Source organism: Colossoma macropomum, unplaced genomic scaffold, assembly GCF_904425465.1.
Source record: "Colossoma macropomum unplaced genomic scaffold, Colossoma_macropomum, whole genome shotgun sequence".
In the NCBI taxonomy this organism is placed as follows: Eukaryota; Metazoa; Chordata; class Actinopteri; order Characiformes; family Serrasalmidae; genus Colossoma; species Colossoma macropomum.
The window spans coordinates 582,501-600,000 of NW_023494801.1; the positions used below are offsets into that span (position 1 = coordinate 582,501).

A 17,500-nucleotide genomic window follows, 5' to 3' on the forward strand; every position below is an offset into this window, starting at 1 on the left:
TTGTATCCCTCCACCATTAATAGATTTGTAGGCCAAAATCTGCTCAAACTATCAGAAGACAATATCTCAGGCACGAGGCTTTATTTTTAAATTTTTAGAGGTGGACGTCTGGTTCCTATCACCACCACTGTGAACAATTCTGACTCGGTAAGTTTCTCTAGAACAGAGCGTTTCACACCAAACCACTCTGAACCTCTCTGAACCACTCGGTTTACATCTTAACCATTAAACAATTTTCCTATTAGTTATGATGTAAAAGCCTTGTAAAAGTATATAAAAGTGTTCAAAGGTTTTCATGGTTTTGAAATCTGATTGGCTGAGCCTCCACACAGTCCTAAAGCCCTAGTGGGACGTGATTAGTTTTGCATGGGGAGGTGGGTGATGCCAGTTTACTCCAGGATGTCTGTAATGTTTATAACAGATTCACACCGGATAAGAAATCTCAGCATAAATGACGGAGATGGAGCAGCTACTCGACTTACGTGCTGCCTTCACTCCAGAAAAGATGTTCAAACACTGGGCTTCATTCTCCAGTATCTTCCTAAGTTTGTTCTTAAGTGTTGTTGAGAAAGCTCCTGAGAAAAAGTCTGCGTCAGATTCATGATTCGTGTTCTTAAAGCGCAGAACTGTTCTCACCTTTGTGCTGTTGAGTGTGTGTAGATTCTGTTCTCACCTAAGAACAAATCCCAGATAAGAGAACACTGGCGAGTCAGAATCTTCATAAAAACTGCGTAAGTGGGTTTAAGAAGAGATTTCTTCTTCAGGACGGTTGGTGAATGAGGCCTATTTGATTTAGCTGTTATTTCATTGACCCTGAACATTTACCTTTCTGTTAAGTCGGGGTTACACTACATGACCTTTACCCTGATTTTAGCCCTGATTCTCAGAGTTGGCTCTAGTTAGTCTAGCAGTTATGTTAAAAACATTACATGTTAAAAAAAACGTTTACAGAGATGTCAAAAAAGGGGGGAAAAGGAAAAAAAGGTAGATGTAGATGTGAACTCTGATTTGGAGCTGCAGTCAATTGCAATTTCACTGAAAACACTTATGGCTCCCACAGGAGTCACTGTTTGGTGTCGAGATGTCTCTTTAGATTTGAGGGTTTTAGCGCCTCATTTGAAATAAACACTCCACTCAGTGGGCTTCTGGATCAGCATCATCACAATCAACAATATTAATAAATCTTACCTGATCTCTGCTTCTTTGTCATTAGTTTATCAGTTTGAGTTTAACTGCTCAGGTCGCTGGTGCTCGGCCAGAAATCAAACATAGATCTTCGCTATTATTTTAAGGCTCGTCTGTGGTTTTTATCAGCTGCAGCTCGAGCTGCAGGAACGATATGAGAGCAGTGAGAGTCTGTAAAGAGTCAGACGTTAAAACAGGCAGATTAATCTGACAGTACAGCGCTGACGCGCTGACAGAAGAGGATGAATTTCCATCGTTTGATCATAGAATGTGAGGGTGCTTCACGGCCCACAGGTCGAGAAACCTTGGTGTAGTGAACCCAAGGCTTTAAGTGAATGCACTGCGTCATTAGCATTACAGTTAGCTGGGAATTCACAGCGAACAGGCAACATCACTGTAACATTACATTTCGGCCTGATTTCAGCCACAGCGGACGCAAGTAAACACTTCTTCAGCCTCCATACTTAAGAAACTCCTTTTGCCGATTCGCAAAGGATTGGTGTAATTTGAGGTTATTTGTACAGCTCATTTGTAGAAGGTAATCTTTACTGAAGCAGGAGCGCACAGTCTGTTTCTCACAGCCCAGGGCCTGGACATACAGTTGATTCTCTAACTCTTACTGTACATTTACACTAATAAGTATCTTACAAGGAATCAAAAAAGAATAAAAAAGACTTCAGACGCTGATGTGGAAAAAGGAAAAGGTTCCTGCTTTTACTCGAGCATCAAGTGGCAGAAGTTTCCGGAAACCAAGTGCCATCAGTTTCAGAACAACCCTTTTTATGCAAGTCTTGGGGTGTATGGCATGCGCCCGCCCCCCCGGACCCCGACGATGGCCGCAAGAGCTGGCAGCAAGGCAAGGCCCGAACTCCGAGCGGGAACGACGCCCAGCAAGGATTGTGGGGATAGGAGAACCGTGCATGAGTGGGGGATGGCCCACAAATCCTGAGCACCCCCGAGGGACGCGGGAGGAGGACGCCGATGACGGCTATGAGAGGCACGAGGGTGGGAAGCGAGTCCTAAACTAACTCCCTCTCGGCTCAGGTGAGCGCCTTATAAAAAAAGCAGAGAGGGAACAGAGAGAGAGAAAGATGAGCAGCAGAAGAAAAGACTGAAAAGCGAGAGTGAGAAAAGGACTGAAAAGTCTTGTCTGAAGACACTGAAAAGTAGCCGGCTTCTTTGGTTCTGAGTTCTTTGTGTTTTATTTGTATTTGGAGTGAAAATTAAAGTAAAATGGCCACTGCGACCCTGAACCCTGCCTACAGCGTCCTCCTTGGGCCCGGAGTAACACGGGTTGTGCTACAGGGTGATAAGACGATCACCCCACCCTTTTTACAGTTTCCATTCCATTTTAGTCCCATTGTACTCTAATTGGTCAGCCTTAAATCAAGATGTATATAACATCCTTTCTTTAAAAGCCAGTCTCATCCTGCTCGTACCAGGCTGTTCTGTCACTACAAGGTCATCTTATAAAACTTGCCATGTGAGTTTAAAAGTTCACTAAAGCTAGAATTTTCCATGCACACAGCCTATCACCTATTCTTTTTCCTATATTACCTCTTTGTGAGAAATCAATATTCTCTTTTCAGTCGATACCTGTTAAAAATTACTGTTGATTACTGTTAAAAAGAGTATTTATTTAAATTTGCCATCAAGTCTGTAAAAATGGCTCACAGGGTGCATTCGGACGGGACTAAAATCACTGAGAAATGGCAGTAATAATTACAGTTCACGTCTCCTCATGTAAAATTAATTCCGTCTAAAAAGGGTTCAGGTCTACTTTTGTCTGTCCTTGATACCAGGTTTAACAGCGAGTTAACAGGTTTGTTTATTTCACTGGGAGGATGTAAACGCAGCGTTGGTGTGTATGAAGAACAGCAGGTGAGAGGATGAGTTTACCTCCTCCAGATCAGCAGCCCCACTCCCAGAGACAGCAGCATGATCAGAGCCGCTACAGACACCACCACGATGATCACCACCGGACTCTGCTCACTGGAGGCCAGGGCCACTGCGCGCACACACACACACACACACACACATACACACATACACACACACACACAGAGCAGGGACAGAGAGGAGTCGTGGTTAGTATTCACAGCAGCACGAGTCGTTTACTCTCCTCTAAAAGCAGCGGAGCATGACGGCCCCATCATTACTCAGAGATCAGCTAAAAAAACACACATTTATGCATTTTAATGCGGCTGCTAGTGTGTGTGCACATGCAAATATTTGAGTTGACGTTTGCGCGTGTGCATGCCGTGTGTGGCGTCAGGATGTTCTGCGTGTTTGTCCAGGTTAAATGAGAACGCGCAGTGTGTGTATTTGTTCATGTGTGCTGGCGTGACCTTGTGTGTGGACCGCACCTGTTTACCTGTGCTGTCCATTTGGGTGTATTTATATGGCAGAGGTTCGCATGTGTGTGTGCCACGGCACTGTGGAGGCCTTTAATGCACTAATTTCTGTTAAATGACTTTAATAAAAATGAATAAATGTCAAGCCAAATTATGGAATGCAAAAGTTAATTGAATTTGCCTTAACAGATTAACACGCCCCTTTATGTACGGTGCTAAGGTGGCCTATATAGTTAGAACAGTCTTAAAGGGCCGGCATCTTTTATTATTATTTGCACTTATGATAATTGTGTGGGTGCCAAAAACAGCTAAAATTATTTTTTATATCAACCTCTCTTAAAATTAAACAGGCTGTTTCTGTTACTGTGCCTTTAAGCCTGATATGTAAATGAACTCTGTTCTGATTGACTGCGTTTTGATGGCCTAGGGTATGTATGTGTATATATATATATATTATATATATATATATATATATATATAATAAATAATAAATATAACCAAACTAGCATTAGTGTAACTCTTACTTTCAGCATTGATTAAAATCATTAATAAAACAGTGATTCTATCTTTAATACATCTTTAATATATCGGCCTGATTTTAGTCACAGAAGGCCTGTAAGGCCGGTCTGCTGCTTTAGTGCTCTTTAGCGCCCCTCTGTGTTGGAACAAACATCATGCAATAACTCAGAAAACACCTTCTGCACTTACTCAGCTTTATTTCTGCATTTGTTATTTCTCTTCAATTTTCTGTACTTTGCCTCTGTCTTATTACTTTGCACTTTATATGCACTTAACTCATTCTCCTTACTGTCTACTTTTTAAATAAAAAATAAAAAAATCAATCAATTAATTAATTAATTAATTAAACAAACTAGATTAAGCTGTGGTACGGCTCTTGTCTCTTAAGGTATGTATCCACGTCATCCACAGTTTTGCCCACGTTCGTTTTCAGTGATGAGCTGCAAAAGTGTGTGACGGTGGAGGCTTCGAATTTATGCAAATTACACTCAGCAGCCACGAAGGGCTGACCAATCAGGGAAAAGCAAGTCTGTCCGTGCACAACAAGGACGTGCCTACCATTCTGTACGATCCAAAACCTAAATACAAAGACAAAAGTAGGAGAAATACCGCGTGGCAGGAAGTCTCTGATGGTGTCGGTGCTCCTGATGAGGTAAAAAACAGAACTAAATTGCAATTTTAGCAATTTATATCTTTGTTTTTTGGTTGACAGCCTGTGTAGCCAGCCAACATTTACTGAACGATACTGAGCTTTTTACGTTTGCGTGATTAGCCAACTTGAGAAGATAGTTTATATGAAAGTTATTTGAAATCCACAACTGATTGACAGGTTAATTTGCATCCTGCGCTAAATGGACGCCGCTTAAGCAGCGAGGCGCTGGTGACGAAAGCGAAGGGTGAATTCTGCGCCGCGTGCACCGTAAACGTCCCGTTAGGTTATGGATTCCTGTAGAGTCTCTGTGTAATTTGTATAGTTTTGCACTGTTAAGAGCGTCTGCTAAGTGACTACTCACGCTCCCCGAGGGTCTGCAGCTCCAGCGGAGCGCTGTAGGCCCCATAGTCCAGCGGAGAGGGCGAAGGGGCCACGGCTCCCACAGATGAAGAGGACGTTGAGGCCAAAGAAGAGGAGGAGGAGGAGGAGGAGGAGGAGAGCAGGGAGGAAGAGAGAGAGGAGGGGGCAGGGCTTGAACATGTCCGGATCAGGAAGACGTAGGTTGTGCCCGGTTTCAGGTTGTTGACGCTGATTTTGGTGGCTGCAGTCTTCACTGTGGAGTAACTCTGGTCCTTCTGCTCCTGGAAGGACAGACAGAAGTTTTATGAGGGAGGGCAGAAAATGTCACTGATGTCCTCCAGCCTCCACGCCCTGAAAGCACTGGTATCATCATCATCTATCGGAGAGAGCTCAAGACATAATAATAATATAACCTTTATTTATATAGCATTGTTCATGCCGGTGACAGCTCAATGTGCTTTACAGACAGGTGATAAAGCTGAACAGTAATATAAGAAATGAGTTCATTTAAAATCATAAGAAAATGACAGATCAGATTACAGAGATAAATATAAAGAGGCGTAAAGTTTTAATTAAACGTTGAACTGAGTTTTCAGATGTTTATTAAAAGTGAGCTCTGAGCTCGACTGTCTAATAAAAGCTGAACTGAGCTCCACAGTTTAGAAGCAGAATAGCTGAAAGAGTCTCTCCACGTTTTCTGTGTTTTACTGAAGGAGTTCAGAAGGTCAGAATCTGCAGATCTGAGATCATAAACAGACGTTTAGGAGCTTTAAGGTCATTTAGAGCTTTAAAAACCAGCAGCAGAGCTTTAAACTCTCTCTAACAGATCCAGGCGGTCAGTGCAGTGTGTAACGGGGGGATATGAGCTCTCTGTGTTGGTGCTGTGAGGATCCGTGCTGCTGTGTTCTGTACGGGTTCTAGAGGATGGACTGTTTTCTCCAGTAAGAAGATCATTACAGTGATCAACTCTGCTGAACAAGCGCAGCAACGAGTTTCTCTGCGTCGCTCTGAGAGAGAAAAGGCTGAACTTTAGTGATTTTCTAACACGATTAAAGCTGATTTAGTGACTGTGTTTACAGGCAGATTAAACAGCTCAGAGTCTCAGATCTCACCCAGGTTTCTACTGTATATAAAGCTAAAGAGTGAGGCTTCTCATAAAGCAGCTGTCTCTCCTATTCATGCCCGTCAACTAAATTCGCTTGTTCAGATCTGTCTGCAGTGTTAATGTTAATGCCATTAATGCCAGATTCTACTGCCATCATCAGGAGATCCTCAGTTCAGTCCCGGTGATGCCACAGCCATCCACGGTCAGGAGTCCAAGAGATCATAACTGTCCTCACTTTCTCTCTATGGGTGGGTGCAGAACCATGAACACTCAAAGAACCATTTGCATGCTTGATCTTTGCTTGGTGAAAAGTTCTTCAGATTGTTGGGGAATGTGTTATATATGGTCTTGTATATTTGAAAATGGTTCACTATATATCACCAAAAAGGGTTCCGGTATTGTTACAATGTCAAGCTTGCAACAAAAGAACCCTTTTTGGTGCTACAGAGAACCGATTTTAAAATCTGAAGAACCATTTCATAATGCAAAGAACCATTTAAGCATACAAATGGTTCTTTGAGTGTTCACAGTTCTATACAGGACCACTGTCTTTACTAAAAAACCCTGAAGAACCATCTTTAAGCTGGTTCTCCCTCACTCAGCATGAGTCAATGGGTGTTGCGACAGAATAAATAGTTAATGTTCTCCTCCAAGCGTGATGAGATAGCAGCAGTTAAAATAGATGTGGTGGAGCTTCATGCATCTCAAAGGAAGCTTGATTAGCTTTTACCCTCCCAGCTTGTGAAAGAGGGAGACCTAGTTAATGGGTGGAAGGCCAAAAGGAAAATATCAATAGTGTCACGTGACCAAAAGACTAACGTTGTTATTGAAAATTGGTTTAGCCCATGGTTAGACTGATAGGAAAAACTCTTTAGATTGTTATTTTCTTGTTAGTTGCGTTTTTATTGATTTTTCTATTTATGCTTTTATCTTATGCTTTTTAATTATGATTATTAATATATCCATTTTCTGCTATTTATTGTTTATTTTGATTATCTTTTTCTCTTCTTCCTCTGTTTTTTCTTTGTATTGTGAAGCACTTTGAGCTTCATCTTTAATGGATGAAAAGTGCTACATAGACAAACATTATTATTATTATTATTATTATTATTATTATTAGATTTGTGCTCATGCAAGCTCACAGATAAAATGGACAAAGGTCATCAAAGATTATTGACGCCACCGTTTTTTCACTGCTGTTTAAATAGAAAATGTGCTTAATTGCCTTTACATACCACATTAAACATTTTTTCAGCACATCATCTATATGACCTGGCAATTATTTTCTCACCTTGACATACTGTATCAACATCAAACAAACAAAATTGGATTTGAAAAATGATTGAGATTTTTTTCAGTTTCTTCACGAGACAAATAAACCACAACAATAAATGATAAATGCAATGCCAGCCCCTTTCCCACTCTGCATACTTTTATGCACATGTAAATATGATTTTTATATCAATTTTATATTTCCCTACATCTGTTTTTACTTGGTCTGTCAACATCAAACAAAAACCAGCGTAGCGTTTCCAGACAGAATTTGACGGCCGCGTTCAATGTGACTGTTTTTATGCTGTGAAGTCTTGAATGCAGGCCTGATCGGCGACTCGCGAGGGTCAGTCATTTGACAGCCCTAATATGGAACAAAGGAAACGTCAGATTTCAGATATTTAAATGTCCATATTCAGCTTTATGTGGTACATTGAGTATAGTGTAACTGATGCTGCTGCGCAGATTCAGATGACAGACAGCTGAAATTTCTCACTGCTTAGTGAAGAAGCTGTCAGAGCTCTGGAGTTTGAAAGAAAACTTAATGTTGATTTTAAGGCAGGATTGTGTCATTATATCTTTTTGTTACAGTGAAAAGACAAGAACTCGGCAGGTTGAGGCTTCCCTGCATCTACAGTGTCATCACTGTGGCCATATAAGCGTCTTTCCTTTAAAGTTTTCTTTCTTTCTTTTTTTTGTTTAGTATCTAAAACTCAGCCCACTCCTCATCACCTTCTTTAATTTATCAAACGTTTACTTTGTCTTTCCTGCTTTGTGGGTTTCTGGAATGATACAAATTCCCGAAAACCTTTATGAAAGCAATAAAGCTCAACGGCACATAAAATATGTATTAGTGTGAAATTTGTTATATTCTACAAGGACAGATCAGGGTCTTTTGTGTTTTCTGCTACGTTCCAAATAATAACCAACAAAGCTAATGCCTGGCGAATAGAGTCATGGAATTTGGGTCAACATGACGCAACATTGCGCCAACAAGAGGCATTGTTTAAGCTGCAGCTCGATATTAAAACAGAAGAAATTCCCCGCTCTCCGGCCGGCCCCAGCTGTCCTGAGCGCCGCAGTGACGTCTGCTTGCAGTGTAATTTCGCTGCGGAGCTCAGAGACGGTCTGATTGGTTGCGTGCAGCATGTGTGAAGGGAAAAGGCAATAAATCCGGCCTCATGACTCCGGTGTGGTTTTGATTCACCAGGAGAAAATGACTTATATTTCAAAGCCGATGCCCTTCTCCAAATGAAAGGTGGTGGCCCTGCTTGTCCAGGATATATTAATGCCTGGAGATCAAGGCTGGAAATTCCTTGAGGCGAGACACTACAAGCAGAAATTAGATTTTTGGGCCCATCATCTTTTTTCACATTTTTGGATAAATTACATCTGCTGCATTATTAAATGGTTAAGATGTGAACAGAGTGATTCAGAGTGGTTCAGCATGGTTTGGTGTGAAACGCTCCGTTCTAGATAAACTTACCGAGTCAGAATTGTTCACAGTGGTGGTGATGGGAACCAGACGTCCACCTCTAAAAGCTCCCTCACAGAAAGTTCCTACATGAAATGGTTATGAATTCACTGCCTGATGACTGAGACACTGTTTTATGATAGTTTAGAGAACTTAAACTCCATTCATGGTGGAGGGATACATGCAGGGCGCTGTGAGGCAAAATAGTCCCCAAAGAAAACTTATTATTTCAGATTTTCCACTATTTTCCATCATCAACATTCATATAAACTCAGAAGACTCGTGTAGGTTCACTGGTGGTTCTGGATAGTAAATAAAATGTCTATATTTGTGTTGTAGTCATGGCGACCCCTGGTTCCTATCACCACCACTGTAAAGACACTCTGTTTACATCTCACACCCTGAATTATGGGGGGAATTTTGAAAAATCAGTAGAATTTCCCTTTTAACAATGTAAAGCTATTCTCCACATCTAGAATCAACAAAGTCAATATTGGATTTTGAACCTACAACCTTTTTCTTTTGCCACTAGGCCACCTGTTATCCCCATAATCTCCACAGAAAAGCACTGACCAATAGAGTGGGACCCTCTGGAGCAGCTGCACATGAGGCCCCAGGTCACCGTGTCTAATGCCAAGTGTGGGCTAGAGGGGTATAAAGCCCCTCAAGGGGCTAAGATAATATTTTTCACAAATTCATATTACAGAAGCAAATCTTATCTAAATTCAGGACTTTTCTCTCATCTCTCAGCAGCTTATCTCCACTTAGGAAATCTTAGCCTACTCCATCGAAGTTAACAATCAGCTGTCACATCTGGTGCCTGGCAACCAACTGCTGAAACGTAAACACGTCATCAAAATAATGTTAAAAATGTAAGTTACAGCTGCGGTTACTGATGTACGTGTCTGCAGCGTCAGGGACTTTAAAAACGCGGCATTAGAAAAGAGAACAGTTGTTCAGTTGCTGTGATGCAGTCGGTGTGTGCATGTCGTGTACCGTACAACAGTTTAGAACGTGGCTCAGCCAATCAGATTTTAGGAGCAGAACTAACTGTTTTATAATAGAGGATGTTGGCCTGGTGTGTGTGTGTGTGTGTGTGTTGTGTGTGTGAGTGTGTGTGTGTGTGTGTGTGAGTGTGTGTGTGTACCTTCTCGTAGTATTTGATCTCGTACTCTGTCCGGCTGCTGTTTGGGTTCACAGACTCCCTCCAGGCCAGAGTTACACTGCGCTGCTCGATCTTCTCTGCTCGCAACTCACTCACCTGAGAGGGCGCTAGAGAGAGGGAGAGAGAGAGAGAGAGAGAGAGAGAGAGAGAGAGAGAGAGAGAGAGAGAGAGAGAGATGAATGATTTACAGTGAATCTGAACTCTGGTTTGTCCACTTCAGCCCAGCCCTCACCTGAACACCTGAACACCTGAACACACTGAGTCTGACGTTCTTTGCTTTACTTTGTTCTTTATTCTGCAGATCTGCTGTGTGAAGCGCGGCGCGGAGCTCTGACTGCACAGTGAACTCAGCACGGAGCTGCTCAGTGTGAGCGATGCTGAACATCAAAGGGAGGAAGTGTGTGTGTGTGTGTGTGTGTGTGTGTGTGTGTGTGTGTGTGTGTGTGTGTTCTGATTAAGAGATGATTAATGAGACTGCAGCAGTCTGAGAGCTGTCACTCAAAATCTCCCACCGAGGACTGACGGCTCCATCAGCACAACAACCAGAAACAACATACGCTCTCTCTCTCTTCCTGTTTTTCTTTCTCCTTCCTCCTCCTCTCTCTCTCTTTCGTCCTCGTTCCATCTCTCTTCCTCTCTGTTTCTCCTCTCTCTCTTTCCTCTTCCCTTGTCCTATTCCCCTTTCTTCTCTCTCTCTTGGTCTCTCCATTTCTCTTCCCTTTTTCTCCTTTTCTTTCTCTCTCTTCCTTCCATCTCTCTCCTCCTGTTTTTCTTTCTCTTTCCTCCATCTCTTTCTCCTTCACTCTCTGCTCCCTCTTCGTTCTCTTTCCAACTTTTCTGTCTATTTCTCCTCCCTTTTTTATACCCCCCCTTTTCCTTCTCTCTTGTTTCTCCTTCTCTCTCTCCCCATCTATTGCTCCTCCTTCTCTTTCCCTCATCTCTCCTCTAACTCTTTCTTCATTGTCCCTCTCTTTCTCCGCATCGCTCCTGCATTCTTCTCTCTTGTCCCTTTATATCTTTCTCCTATCTTCTCCATCTCTCTTTCTCTCCCTCATTCCTTCTCCCTTTCTGTTTCTTTCTCCTCTCTATATCTGTTTCTTCTTCCTTCTTCCTCTTCTTCTTCTCCTCCCTTTTTCTTATTCCTCTCTACCTTCTTTCCTCTGTCTCTCTCTCTCCCCATGTCTATTTCTCTTCCTTCTCTTTCTGCTCTTTTTGTCCCTGTTCTCTTCTTTATCCCTCTCTATGTTTCTCCCCATATCTCTTCTCTTTTGTTATGTCTCTCTTTCTCCTACCTTCTCCATCTTCTTCCTCCTCTCTTCACATCTCTCTGTCTGCTCTGACAAACCAAAACATTATATGAACAGTAGAGAGTCTCTCTCTCTCTCTCTCCTCTCTCTCTCTCTCTCTCTGAGTGTACGCTGCTCTGTCGTGTTCAGGTGATTCTAATAAAGCTGTATTTTGGGGTCTGATCAAAGCGGATGCAGATTTACTCTGAGATGTCTCTCTGTTCTATTTGATGTCTGGAGGCTTTAGAACAAAGGGACAATGCATTATTCATCCACAGCTTTAACGGCTGCCAGCTAACGAGCGCCGCGCGCCTCCGCCAGCCGCCGTTCAATTACAACACGCGAGTGGCAGGCGTGTAGACCGAAGAGCTGACGGAGTCAAAAGGTGAAACTGTCTCCAGAAAAACTCCAGACAGTGGAGAAGAGATCATATCGGTGTGATTAGTATCGGCAGCTCGTTAGCCTCCTACGTATCAATCCATGTCTGCACTGTGATCGGTGAGGTGTTGGACATTTGGCCGAAAGAGATTTGCAACACGTACAACACGTTTGAAACAATGAATGAAGTGGTTTAAAGCAACTGAAAATTCCAGTGTACACAACTTCCCCATTACAGCAAATGTGCTCAAATCAGCAGAGACTAGAGAGAACACGGTTACCACGGTTACCTTTTTCTTTACCAAAACTAAAACCATGACTAGCAGCCAATACTGACACCAAGCTGCTCTTTATTATTTAAGTCAAGTCAGTTTATTTATACAGCGTTTTTAACAACAGGTGTTGTCGCAAAACAGCTTTACAGAAAAATCCGGGTCTGAGCTTCCAGGAGCGTCGCCAATGGCAACAGTGGCAAGAGAAACTCCCTAAGAGCAAAAGGAAGAAAGCTTAAGAGGAACCAAGACTCTAAAGCGGAATCCATCCTCCTCTGGTCGATACTGGATATCAAACGAACAAAGAAGGTTTTAATATATTAGTATAAAATATTAAAATACAGAAAAGGGGAAAAGCAGGAGAAGCACTGGCTCTGATTAAACAGTTAACAGAAGGAAACAGCATCATCAGAAGGGCCAGTTAATGCAGGTGAGGTTTTCACAGTGTTGTACAGCAGAGGCTCCATGGTGGTCAAACTGGTCCAGAAGGCTGGCGAGCAGTGGGCACCTGATTAAGGCAATAGTGAGAATGGTGTCTCTGTCGTTGCCACTCCGGGCCAGAACGCCTGCTATAGGGCTATGTAACTTTGGAGGAGCAGCACGAGAACCTCTCGCCTGAACTGCGTAACGCTTTATGGCTCTACGTCACACCAACAACTCAGCAGCTATAAGAAGAGGCAGCTTGGTACTCCCAGCATGGACATCACAGCAGAGGCTGTGGAGAGACTGAAGGAAGACACTGTCGGAGGAAGCGAGGAAGAGAATATGAGGGAGTGACCGAGCGAGAGACCGGACAGTAAATCTCAGACTGGCTTTTACTCGCTGGCGAGAGCTAAAAGAGATAAAAGGATGCAGGACAGACTCACGGCTAACAAGAAAACAACAAAACTCTGACAGCAGAGTGTTCATCCCTGCCCCCATCCCCCGAGTTTTGTAGCTTTTCTGGATGTCGAAAGTCCTGTTTTGGGCTGGAATACAAAGAAATAAATTCATCTCACGCCAAAAAGTTTGTATCTTACGCCAAATAAGCCTTAAAAGTTTGAACCTCCTGTAATCCTGTAATGTTGCTCTAACTTGTAAGTCGACATGGTTCTTTCTCTTCTGATGCTATCTTTGCTGGTGTTGTTCCGGCTCCCTGGCAGAATCCGACTCCTCTTCGTGTACACATGCGTCACACAGGCATATGGACCCTGAAGATTACACTCACGAAATCGGTTACTTACACAGAGAAACAACCGAATCGTGAGTGTAATCTGTAGTGGAAATATTTCCTATGTGACACGTGTGCACACAAAGGGGAGTCAGATTCTGTATCCTTTAGCTCATCAACAAATGCACATGTACAGCTGTCCATGAGGGGGCGCTCACAGCGCGTTTTGTATTTACGACAGTAGTGTAAAAGTGAAATTCACTCTGCAACTGTAGGTGGAGCCCAGGAGTGAAAAACACCAATTCTTCTATGATGCTGCTTTAAAGGGGACCTTTTCTACTTTTCCAGTTTTTCTGGAACATTGAAGCATCTAAATCTGTTCTAGTAGACCAAATATTACATTTAAATTTTAAAAAATTATGAACAATGAAAATTGAAAAGCATACAGATCCTCTTAAATAAGTTGTATTTAACTGAATTAGTCCTTTGAACTTTATTCCCTAGGGGTAAAATCAGCTTCCGTGGGTCCATTTTGACCCATAAACACTGCAGGTGTTCTGCACAGCCTGTAGGCCTGAATGTTTATAGAAAACAGTCACTAGATTGTTATGAAAAATCTCTCTGGCATTTTGCATGTATGAGAGAAAAAGGCCGGTCACTCGTCAGCAGTGCTGGACACGTGTACACGACAAACCTACACGACAGCAGTTTTAATTAATAATACTGAACACATAAACCCATCCACTCTCATACTCTCTCTCTCTCTCTCTCTCTCTCTGTATGTTGAATAATGTATACAGGACTCCACACTATCAGTGAGTGCTCCACTGTAACTCAATGTGACACACACTCACATGCACGTACACGAACACGCACACGCACTCGAACACGCACACGCACGCACGCACGCACGCACTCGAACACGCACACGCACTCAAACACGCACGCATGCACTCGAACACGCACACGCACGCACGCACACACAGCTGGTCTGAACGTACTCTAACAGAAAACAGGAGGGAACAAGATAGAATAGGAAGGAACAAGAGGGAATAAAAGGAACTAAGAAGGAACAGCAGGGAATAAAAAGGCAGGAAATGGAGAAACAGGAAAGAGAATAGGATAAGGAGGGAGCAGGAGAGAATATGAGGGAATAGGAGGGAATATGGGGGAATGGGATGGAATAAAAAGGCAGTGGATGGAAAAATAGGGAACACAATGGATGAGGAGAGAACAGGAAGGGTAGGAGTGAATAGCATGGACCAGGAGGGAACAGGAGGGAATAAGAAGGCAGACGATGGAAGCAGAGGGAAGAGGAAAGAATAGAAGGGAATATGAGGGATTAAAAAGGGCTGGAAGAGAATAGCAGGGAACAGGGGGGATAAGAGGGATAGGAAGGAACAGGTTTGAAGAGGTGGGAGGAGGAGGATATAGCAGAGAACAGGAGAAAATAGGAGGGAATATGATGGCATAAAAAGGCAGAGGATGGAAAAACAGGGAAGATGAGGGAACAGAAGGGAAGATGAGGGAAGAAGGGCTAGAAGTGAATAGCAGGGAACAGGAGGGAACAAGAGAGGACAGAAGGGAACAGGAGGGGAACAGGAAGGAGTAGGAGTGAATAGCAGGACACAGGAGGAGACAGGAGAGAAGAGGAGAAAATGGGAGGGAATAGGATGGAACGAGAATGCAGAGGATGAAAAAATAAAGAAGAAGAAACAGAAGGGAATATGGGGGAAGAAGATGGACTAGAAGTGAACAGCAGGAAACAGAGGGAATAGGAAGGAGCAAGACTGCATAGGAAAAATCAGGAGATAACAGGAGGGAATAGCAGTGAATAAGGGAGAAGGGAATATGGGGGACAACAAGGGACTAGAGGTGAAGAGCAGGGAAAAAGGAGGGTATAGAAGAGATCAGACGAAAGTAGGAGGGAGTAGGAGTGAACAGGAGGGGACAGAAGAGAAAAGGATGGAATGGGAGGGGATATGAGGGAACAGGACAGGACAAGAGAGAACAGGATGGAAAAAGAGGGAAGACTGCAACTTGGAGCAAAAATTCTCCCCAGATCGCAGGAGATGGACTAACCATGCCATCTTACACTGTATGGTCAAATGTATGTGGAGACGGACAGTAGAATGAGTCATACTAAAGAACCGTACATGAAATAGAGGGGAGCTTCATGAAACGGTTTCCATGGCCGAGCAGCTGCCGACTAGCTGAAGATCACCATGGGCAATGCCAAGCGCCGGCTGGAGCGGTGTAAAAGACGCCGAGCCAGTCCTTCTTGTCCAACATGAGTGTCTGACCTCACAGACACTCTTTTGACTAAATGGGCACAAATTCCCACAGACACACTCCAAAATCTAGTAGAAAGCTTCCCAGATGAGGCAGAGCGCACAATAAGATGGGGGTGTAGAGGAACAGTTGACACTATATTAATGCCCATGGCTTTGGAATGTCCACCAAACTCATACAAGGCTGAAGGTCAGGTGTCCACATACTTTTGGCCAGCAAAAACAGCAAAGTCTGCAAGTGATCACACCTCACTCCAGCTCTCTTCCTGTCTCACTCCAGCTCTCCTACTGTCTCACTCCAGCTCTCCTACTGTCTCACTCCAGCTCTCCTCCTGTCTCACAGCTCCAGAGTCGTCACTAAGAGGTGCAGCCACAAGTCTACAGTCATTATCTTTCATTCAAATGTTGTTTAAAATATCATGAGAAGACTGAATCGGGAATCCAGTATCCAGAAGTTTACTGTTACACACCTGCAACTCACTGCAAGGTCAACTCACTCAGGTTCTGAACTCAGGTACCGGACTCGGGTACCAGCCACTGTCTGCAGGCGTGAAGATCAGGTACCTGCACTGATCTGTTAGACGGAGCCTGAATGTCTTTACTCTGCTAAGTTATGTCTGTATTGTCTAGAGGGTTTCACAGACTATCTGGAGCTGCTGCAATGAATACATTCATCTGAGCTCACAGCAGGACTCCATTAGACAGTCAGCGAGAGAGAGAGAGAGAGAGAGAGAGAGAGAGAGGGGGGGGGATGAAGGAAGACAGAGAGTGAGTGAGAGAGGGAAGGAAGAAGTGAGAAATAAAAAGAGAGAAAGGGAAAGAAGAAAGACTTAGCAAGAGAAGGGAGAGAGACAGGGATAGAGAGACAGGGAGAAAGAGATCAGACATGAAGAAAGGAAAAAAGGAGAGGGAAATACAATGAGAGGGAGCCTGAGATGAAGGAGGAAAAGGAACGAGAGAGAGAGACAGGGACAGAGACAGAGAGAGAAAGGAGGAGAGAGAGAGATGGAGAGAGGAAAGAAAATGACAGAGAGAGAGGAGAAAGAGAGGGAGAGAGGAGAGAAATAAAAAAGAGAAACAGAGAAAGAGAGAATGAGAGAGAGAAATGAGAAAGAGTGAGAGATGAGAAAGAGCGAGAGAGAGATGAGAAAGAGCGAGAGAGAGAGAGAGAGAGAGAGAGAGAGAGAGAGAGAGAGAGAGGAGAAAGAGAGATGAGAAAGAGAGAGAGAGAGAGAGAGAGAGAGAGAGAGAGAAAGATAGAGAGAAGTAGTCGTAGCAGTGTGAGAGACTGAAGGCCTGCCGTGTGGCGGTGGGTCCGTATCTGGCAGGACGCACTCGGCCCTCTTTAATCTGTGCGTATCAGGCAGCCCACTGGGGGAGCGCTATCTGGCAGGAAGTTCCGTCCACACGCTGTATAATCTGAGCCATCATCCTCCGCACGACACGGACGGCCATACAATCACGTTCACGCTCAGGGTAGCCCGGCGTCCGCCGTCTCCCGAATTAAATAAATAAAAATGGAATAAACATACAAATGGGACACATTACCCAGGAGGCCGAGCGGCTGGCCAGGCTGATACAGGAGCTATTATCATTTATATGATCGTCTGCATTATCGGAGCAGCGGAGGGAGGGATGGAACGGTATGAGGAGGAATGATTTCTGGATGCATGGCGCGGAAGATGGAGGCGCCAAAGAAATATATTACTATCAAAGAGATGATATTACACATACACACAGTGATACGACAGACCTGGGAAATATGGAAAAATATATAGTATGGCAAATATTATTATTATTATGACAAATATTTGAGCTAAAATGATAAATATGATGATAATTAACAGGAACTGTTACTCATACAGGCAACAGTAGATCATAATACATCAAATAGGTTGAAACAAAAAATATTTTATTCATTAAAAAATGTAAAAAAATCCTGATACTCAGGTTGCAGGGTCTCCATTTATGTAAATAAGCACTGTGAATTTGGTGTAGAAGGTGTTTTATGTTTAAAATCCTCACTAATATTATAAC

At 43.3% G+C, this 17,500-nt stretch overlaps 1 protein-coding gene across 1 annotated transcript in view; it reads right to left on the bottom strand.

Annotated features, from left to right (window-relative positions):
* LOC118821245 (ephrin type-A receptor 7-like) overlaps positions 1–17,500 on the bottom strand; it is a 224,558-nt gene that overhangs the window by 24,378 nt on the left and 182,680 nt on the right. The window contains exons 6-8 of the mRNA XM_036589775.1: positions 10,069–10,193; positions 5,072–5,351; positions 3,085–3,193 (exon numbers count right to left, since the gene is read on the bottom strand). Coding sequence (XP_036445668.1) covers positions 3,085–3,193; positions 5,072–5,351; positions 10,069–10,193 — 514 coding nt within the window. The remainder of the gene's footprint in view (positions 1–3,084; positions 3,194–5,071; positions 5,352–10,068; positions 10,194–17,500) is intronic.